Source organism: Sceloporus undulatus, chromosome 7, assembly GCF_019175285.1.
Source record: "Sceloporus undulatus isolate JIND9_A2432 ecotype Alabama chromosome 7, SceUnd_v1.1, whole genome shotgun sequence".
In the NCBI taxonomy this organism is placed as follows: domain Eukaryota; kingdom Metazoa; phylum Chordata; class Lepidosauria; order Squamata; family Phrynosomatidae; genus Sceloporus; species Sceloporus undulatus.
Window position 1 is genome coordinate 2,545,679 of NC_056528.1, and position 12,936 is coordinate 2,558,614.

The 12,936-nt window shown below is 46.9% G+C and overlaps 1 protein-coding gene across 2 annotated transcripts in view; it reads left to right on the top strand.

The window, feature by feature from the left end:
* CASZ1 (castor zinc finger 1) overlaps nucleotides 1-12,936 on the top strand; it is a 248,152-nt gene that overhangs the window by 204,691 nt on the left and 30,525 nt on the right. For both annotated transcript variants that reach the window (XM_042479516.1, XM_042479514.1), the window contains 3 exons: nucleotides 319-1,171; nucleotides 2,896-2,964; nucleotides 10,454-10,544. In XM_042479516.1, coding sequence (XP_042335450.1) covers nucleotides 319-1,171; nucleotides 2,896-2,964; nucleotides 10,454-10,544 — 1,013 coding nt within the window. The remainder of the gene's footprint in view (nucleotides 1-318; nucleotides 1,172-2,895; nucleotides 2,965-10,453; nucleotides 10,545-12,936) is intronic.

Here is a 12,936-nt window from a genome sequence, read left to right on the forward strand (position 1 = left end):
CAAGAGTGCAGAGACATTTATGAAACTTTGTTTAATGTACTGAAAAGCCATCGGCTAGAACATTTAGGAAATTGATTTTCCTGGCATTGATGAACTCTTTTTATTTTACCCCAGTATTAATTACTTTTTTAAAAAACAAATTAATTTAAGAGTCGTAAAACCGAACAAGTGAGCCAGACGTCAATAGATCATGTTCTTTTCTTGTCCTCCCCCCGTGTGCCACCGCCGTCCCATCGCGACCGCCGTGTTAGGAGGGGAATGGGAGACCTATCCTCTGGAGTGACAGATATCGTTCTCTCTTTCTCTCGCTTACTCCAGGGGAAGCCTCGTCTCTGCGGGACTACGCCGCTACCACCATGAATGAATTTCTGGGCATGTTTGGCTACGATGACCAGAACATGCGGGACGAGCTGGCTCGCAAGATTAGCTTTGAAAAGCTGAACGCTGCTACCTCAGACACCACCGCAGCCGTCGCCGCTGTCGCCTCCTCCCTCGCCGGCGAGGACGCTGTGGCCAAGAGAGCCCGCTTTTCCAAGTACGAGGAGTATATCCGCAAGTTGAAGGCTGGAGAGCAAGTGCCCTGGCCCATCCACCCAGCCAAGGCCGAAGAGCTGACCAGCAAACTAAGCAAGGAATCGCCCATGGGCTTGGCGCAGCCCGTCCGGTTGCCAGCGCCCGACATCTCACTCCTGCCGGAGACAAAAGCCACCATCTTGCCTCTGCCCTCCCCCAGTAGCTCCCAGATGCAAGGGCTGATGTCGAGGGCCTCCAAGTATGACTTCTTCATCCAAAAGCTGAAGACGGGTGAGAGCCTCCGGCCGCAGAATGGCAACACCTACAAGAAGACCTCCAAGTATGACCTGGAGAACGTCAAGTACTTGCACCTCTTCAAGCCCGGCGAAGGCAGCCCAGACATGGGAGGTGCCATTGCCTTCAAGACGGGGAAGGTGGGGCGCCCCTCCAAGTACGACATCCGGAACATCCAAAAGCTCACTCCGGTCAAAGCTCCAGCCCCCAGCTTGATTCCCACTCCCATTCCCAGCACCCCCAGCAGTGCTCCGGTGGCCGGACCCGAACAGCCCGTCTCGTTGCCCTTCAACACCCCAGAGTACCTGAAATCCACTTTTTCCAAGACGGATTCCATCACAACTGGAACGGTTTCCACCGTTAAGTAAGTCGGACCACATCTGTCACATTTCTTCTGTTGCGCGGACCCTGGTGTGAGTGGGATTTTAACAAAAATAGAGGGGTAGTGAGGTTGTAAAGTGTTCCGCTGCCCTCCTCTGGGCCTGCTCCCCTTCTGGAATTAATGTGCAGCTAATGGCTGAAGCCAGCTGTCAGGCGTTGGGCATGTATTCAGAATATCTAGAGCCTGGTTGGGTTTCTTCAGTCTCTCCTGGTGTCAGAAATCCCAGGTGAGTCCTTTGCAAGGACAAGGGTTTCAGTAAGTACTTGCAGACTTGGGTCTTGGGAAAGTAATTGTAACAGAACGCACAAGGCAGCAAGCATGGTTGAAGTCTTGGGCTAGAATTCCAGGAAATTAGGGTCCAAATCTCCCTCCAGCTATGGAAAGAATATCTTACTCTAGAGTAGGACAAGGAGTAACCCCCCAAATCACCCCTACTCCCCAACCCTGGGAATTTGCCACTAGCCTGGTCAACAGAGAAGCAAATATCCAAATGATCCGTGACAGTATCTATGGGTTTTCCCATATTACAATTTAACTTTTGTCCTATATCCTATGTTTGTAGTACCCAGATCTCATGTTGGCTTGCATAATTTATGCTGTTTCTCTACTGTTTTCTTTTATTACAGTATTTGCATTATTAGTGAGTGTGTGGGAAATGCTGTCAGTAGGAAACAACTCTAATGGAGAAGATGTTGCCTTGATTGCCATGATGTTGTTGGACCCCAGTTCCCAAGTTCTCTCACCAGTTATGTTGGCTTGAGATTATAGGAGTTGCTGTTGTTGTGTGTCTTCATCTTTTCCAACTTACGGCAGCCCTAAAGCAAATCTACCAGAGGGTTTTTCATGGCAGGGTTTGTTTAGAACAGGTTTGCCTTTGCCTTCCTCTAAGGCTGAGAGTGAGTGACTTGTCTAAGGTCGCCCAGTGGGTTTCCATGGCTGAGTGAGGATTTGAACCCTGGTCTCCAGAGTCGTAGTCCAACTCTCAAACCACTTTACCACACAAAATCTGGAGTGCCTGATGTTCCCCGTCTCTAGTATAAAACAGAAGTTGAGATAGCAAAGAGAGGCCAAAAAAGGAACATCCCCAGAACCAAAATGTGTTGCTCGGCTTGTTTCCTCCCTCTTGTGTCTATCAGATTTTCTTTCCCACATTGATGGTAGCATGTGAATCTCCCCATTTCTGGTGCCAGGCCACTCAGATGGTCACTTCGGCTGCACAGTCATCTGTGACACCCCTTCAGCATTTTTGTTCATTTTTGTTCCCTTGCAAACCAATGCAAGAGCGTATCAAGGGCAGTCCGATGTGCGCTTGCCCACATGTTTGGCACCTTCTTAATCCCAATCCTCATTCTGTTTCTTTCTGGCCTTTCATTCTCTTGCGCTCTCTCTTTCCACTGCAGTTGGGGATGAACCTCAAGTGCCCTCTTAGCTCTCTGGCCACAAGACTTCCTTCAGCCAGGATGGGTCGCCATGGCTTTTGTGCCACTGAGCTTCTGTGTAGTTTCCTCTACACTCTGTGAATCTGTGCAAGAGTCCCTAGGAAGGTGTCTATGAAGGTGTCCCCTATGATTGGTATTTATTGGTATCCTTGGAAGGGGAGTCTTTTCGCTGGAGAGAGAGGGAGAAAGAGAGAGTGAGGGGTCTTGGAGCATGTCCTGACACTGCCTTGAGCTAACCATCTCTGCCCTGTGTGTGTTTCTCATTAGGAACGGATTAACCACTGAGAAACCAGCTGTCACCGAAGATGTAAATATTTACCAGAAATATATTGCCAGGTAGGCGGACTTCCTTGCCCACCCCCTTTGGGTTTTATGGGGTGGGGGGTGGAGGGTGCCATGGGGCACAGTCTTGCCAGGGCAGGCGGGTGGGGGTCTCCGTCTGTCTGTCCGTCTGTCTGTCTGGATGAAATGTAAAAAAAACAGTTGTGGGAACTGAGTCTTTCCATTTCTCTCCGACATCCACACTGACTCCCCCTGCGCCACCGTCACCCTTCCTGCTCCGACCCAGCCTCATGGTTTATGAAGTCTCCCCCTTCTTCCTTCATCTTGAGAATAGAGAGAGAAGCCACCTTGGCCTTCAGAGGCTTGGGCTTTTCTTCCATTTACAGTGCATTTACAGGTAAATCTGAATCTTTGTGGGGGTTTTGGTCTCTGTGGCCATGTTCTAGAACAGTTTATTCCTGATGTTTCGCCAGCATCTGTGGCTGGCACCTTCAGAGGTGCCACAGAGCCTGAAAAACCCACAAAAGTCTATGGATGCCAGCCACGAAAGCCTTCAACTTAAAATCTGAATCTGTTCTAAACTGTTGGATGGTTTGCAGGTAGGCTTCTGTCTCTCGACTTTACAACAATCCCCACCATGTCCCCCTGCGTCCACCAAAAGTAGGGTCTTTGACTCCCTGATATGTTGGAGTCAAGTGTTAGATATGCAGGGCATCTCTGAATGGTTCATGGGATGCCATGGACAATTGGCACCATTACCAGAACAACCATTTCCCACCTTTAGGGTTTGCCCCACATTCTGGCTGATGGGCTTTGGGATCTGGCTGATTTAGAGAAGATCTAGTTTTGCCTCTTGGACCACTCAGCAAAGAAAGTCACACCTCCCAGGTTACAGAACACAAAAGTTGAACCAATTTGCGTACGACAGCTCTCGGAGCCCGACAGCTGCCTCTCCGGAGCTCTGATGGGAGTTGTAGTCTCAAAACAATAACTTTCCCAAGCTCCTCGTCAACCAGGCACTTGCCTTTAATTTATATAGAGGTGTGTTTCAAAAAGAAGGGGGGAAATAGAGAGAACCCTCCCTGTTTCAAAGCCTTAAATTAAAACGGGGACAGAGATGGATTGTGTCAGCGAAGCACAATTAGCTTAATGGGTTTGTTAAGAGGCAATGCCAGAAACTGCCCAACAATGAGCCGTTCTGCACATAGTGCAGAGAAACTGGGCTTCTTACTTTGCTAGTTTGGAGAGTGTGTTGTTAACCTCTACTTTTAGCTGAATATATTTACATTTCTTTTTCCTGTGGATTCCATTATCATCATCATCAATGAGTCTTGTGCAAGTCTTGCTGGAATATGTATGTACATGACTTCCCTCCATCACTTGTAATTGGGGTGCTTAGTTTCTCATGTGGTTTCTTTTCCCTCTCTCCCCGTCATGCGCCATCATCGTTGCATGAGTTTGTAAACACGCACGAAGCATGCTGGCTTCCGTATTTGTTTTATTTATTGCTATTTATTTATCTGGGCTTTTTTCAGCAGCAGCAGACGTGGCAAATGAAGGGAAGGGAAGCAAGCGTGGGTCTTGTATGGTTGCCTACGATTACGGCAGATAGTGCATGCGTCTGGGCACAGCAAGCGTGTTGAGATGTGGGCACAAAGCTGCCACCTCTACTTGGCATATTTCTTTTTCATTTCCCTTCCTTTCCTGCTCTCTTGGTAGCAATCGCCAGGCGCTTTCCATGTTTTCTGGAACTGGTGTGTGTTAAAACAACACTGTTATAACAGTGTGCAAGAAGTGTCTATACACTTGGAGCATGTCTACATAAGGGGCATCTACACTAGAAGTCATGCCGTTTGACATCACTTTAACCACCATGGCTCCATCCTACACAATCCTGGGATTTGTAGTTTGGGGAGGCCCTAACGCTCTTGGACAGAGAAGGCAAAAGACCGTGTGAAACTACAAATCTGTAGGATGGAGCTACGGCACATAAAGAGACGTCAAGCTGCATTATTTCTACAGTGCAGATTCACCCTTTGGTGGAAAAGCATACCAGGCAGAGGTGGGTTTTAAGGGGCTATCTAAGGGGCTATATATTAAGTTACACAGAAACCCATATCATATAATGAAGACATTCAACAGATGGTTGATTAAAATTGGTTAGATTAATCAAACAATATAGATATAAATTATTCCAAATGATACAGGTAGATATATTTTGGGAGGGGATCAGCGTTCTCGCGTATGAGCATGTAACATTTAAAAAAAAACCAATGGACAATTTTTAAAATCATATTCCAATAATGGAGAGATTTCAGGGCTTTTTTGTGAAAAGTTTGTATGTGCAAAATAATAATAATAATGAATAATAATAATAATAATAATAGGATTTTATGCAACATTGAGCATTTCACCCAAAATACATTCCAAGCGCCTGCTCTTATTGCCAACTGTTACTTCCCACCTGAGTCTTGGGCTTTCCGGGGTGTTTTTGTGATTTGAGTTGCTTTGTGTAGGTAGACTACAACTATGTTCGGTTCCCAGCATAGCTATAAAACCCACTGGGCGACCTTGGGCAAGTCACACTCTCTCAGCCTCAGAGATACCAATGGCAAACCTCTTCTTAACAAACCTTGCCAAGAAAACCCCAGCATAGATTCGCGTTAGGGTTTCCATAAGTTGGAAACGCTTGCACTTACACAACACACATACACACAGCTTGCTATTCTGGATGCGTTCAGTGATCCGTGGATTGCTGAGGATTGTGAATAAATCTTTATGGGGTTTTTTTCAAGTTTCAAATGCTTTTTGTTATCAATATATATCAATATTCTTGATTTTTACAATGGTCGCTAGGTACGCTTTCTAAACGAACCCATCGATTTCTGCGCAGGTGTGCATCTCCATTTCCTTCCTTTAGCATTTATTTAATAATGTATATCCCAATTTGCTAAATATTGTTCAAAAGCAGTTTTTTATGGCACGGTCCAAAGGAGTAAGAGAGCGGACGTTTTAAGAGAAATCGATCAGACTTTCTTCTGTCCGGTTAAAAACTGGTACTGAAGCAGTTTGGCCTTTCTAAGGTCTGTTGCACCAATGGTTTGGTTTGGTTAAGTAGAACTGGAAAAGGTCACAGAAACATTCCCAGTGCTCTAAATAAGATTTAGCAAAGCAGGTGTAAGTATTATATCCAAATGCATCCAAGGCTTTAATTGTAAATTAGTTTATTAGCATATTTGTAATAATGTAAATAGAAAAGCATGTACTTCCTTTATATGCAGCAAAAAAATGACTGCTAAGAACACTATTTTTACAGCTCAAATACCTAAATAGAGACATACCTGATATATCAACAGTTCAACTTCCTTTTGCAAAAGTATAGCTATAGTACTTTCAACTTTGCTCACTCACCCTTGCCACTACTTAATGATTGCATTTCAGATTGAGAAAAAAGGGTGATTCCAGAAAACTAGTTTAACATTTCCCTTCACTAAAGTCTTGGGCCCTCCAGGTGTTTTGGACTTCAGTTCCCAGAAGCCCCAGACAGCTTGGCCAATAGCCAGGAATTCTGGGACCTGACGTCCAAAAATGCGGAGGACCAAAGTTTGGGAATCGCCGGTCTGTCGCGTTTTGTCTTGACTACTTTTATTCGTGACCGATGGAGAAGCAAGAGGCGTTGTGAAACGGAAACACGTTTAGTGGTGTGTTCAATTGTGAGTCTGTTCTCCTGTGTGCTAGGGTTTGTCAATACTTGTCTCCTTAGAGGAATAACTCAAACTTCGTATCGTGCGTTTATCCCATTTAGCATTAATGTTTGCAGCACAACAGCTCAGATGACGGTGGATAAGCATACATGCGGTGGAGAAATTTCTCCATGGAAAAAGGTGGCATAGGAAAACCTATCTTTGGAAGTGGATTTATTTATTTGGGTGCTTGGTTGAGGGACCTATGGTAGCTGAGACCCCAGAAAGAAATTTGGGTTCTTTCCAAGTCCTTCCATGCAATGGGCACATTTCAGCTGATGGCAGTGTAGGCCCCACATCCAGGTTACAATAGCCAAAGATGACGGAGACATTTGGGGTGAAGGATGCGGTGCTCGGCGGTGTAGAATGTAGGGAAAGAGAAGGTAAAGTTGCTCGCAGACTTGAGTGATCTGGATGGAGAGCCTTTGCAGGTTTGTGTAGAGTAGACTTGCCTGGGGAAGAAATTGAAAGGAGAAAGAGGTACAAACGATTAACACAATATAATCGGCATGTTATTTTGTTGCCCTTGTAATGCATTGACTTGGCTTATGTGTTCCTTGGCATCTTTGAAAGAACTCTCCTGTTTCCTGCTAGAGATGGAGCATAATGCAAAGAGGCTGAGCACATGCATTTGCACACTTGTGATTGTTAGGCACATACACGCTCCACTGTGTGGCCGATGTGAGTTTTTACCTACATGCAGGAAAGCTGTGCATAGTAAAGAGGTAGAGAGCTTGCTGTGAGCACCAGACTCCATGTTCCTGTGACGATAGTTAGGGATAGTTGTGTTCACAAGCAACCAATGCCTCCTGCCCAGATCTCTGTGCCACCCATTCTGCCAAGGGAGATGGTTTTTGTTCTTAGGTCTTCTGCCTGTATGTGTGTAACATAAGCCCCAGGAGCGGTTGTGTGAATAGCCCTCCAGTTGTGGGCAGCTTGCCTTGGAAGTGCCTAGAGATGTATATTATTTTGTATCCATGTAAAAATGCGGGAGGCGACTGTGGGGAGGGAAGGGGAGAGGCACGGCGTGCGAGAGGAGCAGGTGTGCCGGCCCGCACGTGTCAGCAAGTGTGGGGCGTGTGTAAGGTTGGCTGTTTTGAGAAGCTAAACAGATGCTGCCCTTTAAAAATTAATAAGTTTGAACTGTTTCAAGTGTCAGGAAAAGCAGAGCAGAGAAAGAGAAAAACCTATTAGCAGTCGGAGGGAGGTGGAGGAGGTTCCATTGCCCTGAAGTTTGTTCCCCATTCCCCCACAAACAAACACACAGATAGATACATGGCAGGTAATTCTTTACCACTGTCCCTATTAAATTGAGGGTAAAAGGGCCTATATACCTTAAAGGCACCAGATCCCATCTGATCTGGTCAGCCCTGGTGAGTACTTGGATGGGAGACCATCAATGAATGCCAAGTACTGGAGGCTCTACTTCAGAGGAAGGAACTGGCAAAGCAACCTCTTGGGATTCCTTACCTGTGAAAGCTATGAAATTGATGCGGTCACCATAAGTCGGCAGGCAACCTGAAGCCACACACACACACCAAAAAAGGGTGTGGTATAGCGGCCTGAGTGTTGGACTATGACTTTGGGGGCCAGGGTTCAAATCCTCATTCAGCCACGAAACCCATTGGGTGACTTTGGGCAACTCTCACTGCCTCATCCTCAGGGGATGGCAATGGCAAGCCTCCTCTGACTAAATCTTGCCACGAAAAACCCCATAAGTAGGAAACAACATGAAAGTACGCATACAACAACAACAGGGTTCTGCTGGCTAGCTCAGATCCATATGCAGACTTCAGCCATCTGTCCCTTCCTTGCCCATATCAACAGCTGATGGCCAACCTGGCCATGGACTCTAGCCCTAGCGGAGGCATATTCTGCAAGCCTTGGTTGAGTATTTATTTCCATGCCCTTCCCGCTGCCATCATTTATAATGGGGATGCTGGGTTTGAGGGGATTCTTTCTCTCTCTCTCTTGTGCATGTCATCCTTGCAGACTAATGATCATATAAACACTTGTTAAGCATGCAGATTTCTGTATTTATAATGTTTATACATTTTAGAAGTTGCATTATCAAAAATTGGCACTTCTGGGATCTCGGCTATGGGTTTTTGCCCTTTGTTTGATTTCCCTGGCTTTCCTCAGTCCCCATGCAGAGATCAGATCGCCTGGTTTCCACCGGACTTAAAAGCAACTAAATTTTTGAGCCAAAGCTTAGCTTGGATGGCAATACCCAGGACTCTTTCCCCATTTTTTAAGATACACCCAGTTCATCGGTCTTCCCAAGGCCAGCTTTTCTCTTTCAGCTTCTGAGTTGGTTTCTCCCACTTCTCAAGTTTCTCCGTCACCTGCTCTGCCACAGTCTTCCTTTCCTGCAGCACTTTCTCCTCCTCTTCTTCTTTGCCTCCCCTGGGAGAGAAGCACTCCTTCTCGTGACATCTGGCCCCTTCTCTCTTTTGCAAATGCTGAAGCAAAGAAGGGATTTAATTTTTTAGCAATGTCTATCTCATCTGTCAGTTGCTCCCTTCCTCCCCATTCCGTCTCCTGGAGGCCTGCCTCTTTCCACAGTTGACCTCCCCTTCCTCCCTTGGTTCACAAATGTCTTCTTGCTTGCTGTGGTTTCCCTTTTTTGCCATTTTTCACTCAAAACCTTCAACGCCTTTTCTTTTCCCGCCGCCCCTCCCATGTCCCTTCCTTGGGCCCAGGCCTTGGTTTCCTCCTAAATTCATGGCTCCTGCCCCATGGGGCTCTCGGGAGGCACGCCGTGATGCCTGGCATTTGCAACCGTGGAGCAGATGGCGATTGAGCTCTGAATGTTTCCCCCTCCGAGTCCCCTTCGAAATGTCTCCCGTCGCTTCAGAATTGCTCCACAATATGCTCCCTGCAATTCATCCTCTTGATGGGTGGCTTCTGCAAACTCTGTTATATATGTCAGTTGCGTGTGCTTCCAATCCCTTGCTCTTCGAAAGGCAACCGGTAGATGACGGCTGTCAGTCAGGGGCATAATCTCCAACTGTCCGGGTCTGGTGGGGACGGTCTCAGTTAGTCCTCTGTCGTCCCACTTTTTCAGCTGCTTTTAATATGTCCCAGTCTCTCTCTCCTTCCACTTTGCCCTCCGCTTACTTCAGTTGCTGCAAACTGAGTCCTGTTTTCTCATATTTGGGAAGGTTGGAGCCAAAACTGCCTTTTTATTTGGAGGGTGAAGGCTTCAGGGACCACAAAAGTTGAGCCAAGGGGCCACACTTAGCCCAACTCTGATATAGGTATATCTGAATACTGGTGGAGGGGGGGAATAGAAAGTCTACTTACCATTCTGTGCTCAGGAGAGTGTCTGGCATCTGTTGAATTGGCCAGTCCTCTCTAGTGACAGGTTAGACTCAGTGACCTCCAATGGCATTCCATCTCAGTAGATGAGCATGTAGCATGATCATAACTCTACGAAAACATATGCTTTAAACTTTTCCCCCCCAGTTAGTCTCAAAGGTGCTATAAAATCTGTCTACATATCGTGGCATGCAGGCATCCAACCTCCAGAGCCACAAAGGTTTACAGTTTTGGATGATACCTCCATGAATGGTCCATCATGGCTGGGTGTGATTCTGGGAAGGTTTGTCCATAAAGAATGTTTCCAAATTCAGTTATCAGCCTTGGCTGATCAAAAGGGCGAGCCATGAAATGATCTCATGTATAACCAAGGGAATTGAAAGGGAAGAAGCAAATGACCCTTAAGAAATGATAAAAACAAAAAAGACGGTTTATTTCATGTTTCTTTCTCTTTCTCTCTCTTTCCTTCTCCCTTCCAGGTTTTCTGGAAGCCAGCATTGCGGACACATTCACTGTGCATACCAATACCGGGAACATTACCACTGCCTTGATCCGGAGTGTAATTACCAGGTAAAAACCCAGCCAAAGGGGCTTTTCTTGAACTCCTTCCTTGGCTTCTGGGGCAGCAAGGGGCAGCTCAGTCCTGGGATTCTCTAGTTTAAAGGATCTGAAACTATATGGTTGGGACTTGTAAAGTAGATAAGGCTGGGCTAAAACCACCAGTGGTCTGAGTTTAGTATAAAGTAGAATTTAGTTCCCCTGGAGCTTGGAAAAGTTGTCCTTTGGACTACAACTACCAAAGGCCCTGACCAGCATATCTGGGGGATTCTGGGGGTTGTAGTCCAAAAAAGTAACATTTCCAAGCTTTAAAAATTATTTCAATATACAACACAGCAACCAGTAGAACAGATACTTGGACTATCAATGTCTTCCGCTTGGATCCCCACTTAAACCCCAGAGGAAATTCTCACCAGTAACTTTAATGCTGGCCAAGACTGACCTAAGTTTAGCTCAGGACTTGGGGAATCTCCAGCCCTCCTTGAGATGTTGAACTACAATTGCCATCATTCTTAATCCATGGGAACTAGAGTCCAGCAACATTGGGAGGGTCGGCTCCTCAGCCCAAGTCTAGACGGATTAATACTCCAGATTATTCAAAGGTAGCATAGTGATAAGTGTATACCCAGAAGCTTCAAATCTGTTGAAACGACCAGAGTAAGAGATGATATATTTCTCGACCTAAGACCCTGGGTTGGTGCTGTCACTCAGAGCAAATAGGGCAGAGTCAGTTGGACAGTCAGCATAAGGCAGCTTACCACGTTCACACACCCAGCGTTGGTACAGCTGACTGTCACATCACTTTGCACAAGAGTCAAAGGGCTGGTACTTTTAAATACAGCCATTCTCTGGCATTGCCAACCTCAGACTGGCTCTTTCAGGGGATCTGGGGCCATGCTGAATGTGGTCTTGTGAATGCTGCAAGCAGGACGCGTTGAGGACACCGTCTGCTGGGTGCCTCAAGGATCCAAAGGTGGCGAGTCCCAGGACTCATTCATTCCCATAAGCTGCAAATGTTTTTTTTACAAATTCTGCATATGAGAGTTCCCTGCCTCTGTCCAGATGCAGGAGCTGTTGGATTTAAAGCTGTTTGCATCCCATTGTAGACAGAGCTTATCCAGCTGTGTGTGGCCTTCTCCCTGCATATGGCAGTATTTAGGTGCCTGCCCAAGGACAAGGCAAGGCAGCCGCCACGGGGGCAAGTGGTTCAGCGAATTGGTCTATGGTCTATGTGTAGTAGACCTTACCTAAATCTTTTGGTATTGTGGGAGATATATACACACATCCCTGTGTTTGTGTATGTAGGGCCTTCACACTCTAATGTGCACAGAGGTTACCTGTAGAAGCCAAAAGACACCCTCAGCCTCCCCAAGAGCTAGGATTTGGAGTCACCTTCCTATCCACAGAATCTGCTTCTGGCAAGAACATAGTCTAGGGGGACCCTTAGCCAGCCAATCCCACTTAAAAAGCACGAATTTGGGCACCTCCTGTGGGGAATGGCATAGTCAGCCAGGAGGGATGCCGAGGCTAATCGGTGTCAGCCTAGCTGGCCACAAGATGGTTCAGCCGCCGCCAAAGCAGGACACCCAGGGAGCCAAGCGGCAGCTGCCTGGGGCTTGCTGTTTGGTTTAGTGAAGACAGCCAGGTGGTGAAGGAAGAGGAGGAGGAGGAGGAGGAGGAGAAAGATGTCGAGGAAAGCACAGGGGCCAGGCTGCAAATGCTGGGAGAGCTGCCAGGACAGGATTGTCAGGCCAGCTCCCTGTCACATGCTGTGTTTATTTACCCTGCACTCAGGTCTGAGAGTGCGACTCCGCTCTCTCTGTGGTTAGGGCCTCCGAGCATTAAGGGGTTTGCCGGGATTCCTGAGGACTGCCGCAGCTTCTGCCCCAGCCCTGCCAGGCTGGGAGACCACAGCAAAGGAAACTGGCTGAGCTCTGCCAAGCCTGACGGGCCGCGGGTTTCGATCGATGGAACTAGGGATGTGGGCAGTGACTGTTCTGCGCCAGAAAGGAGGCGCCTGTCTGATGAGGCAGTCTGTAATAACACAGGAGCCTTAAAGAAGAGAAGGAGATGCTTGGATTATGGTCAGGCCTCAGAAGCCAAGGGGTGCAGGAGCAGAAGCAGGGAAAGGATGCCTTATCCCATGAGGGTTTTGGCAAAGGCAAATTATCCTACAAGCAAGATACATTTGTTATAATGATAAGTAATAAGTGGCCACAAATTAGCAGTGATGGGCAACAGAATTCCTGCACCGTAATCCCTATGGGAACTCAGTCCTTGGGTCGTCTTTGGCATTACTGTGTAAATCCCCAAGTTAAGTAAAAGGAATAGAAACAGATCAGGATTTATTTTGAGGAAGGAAGGAAGGAAGGAAGGAAGGAAGGAAGGAAGGAAGGAAGGAAGG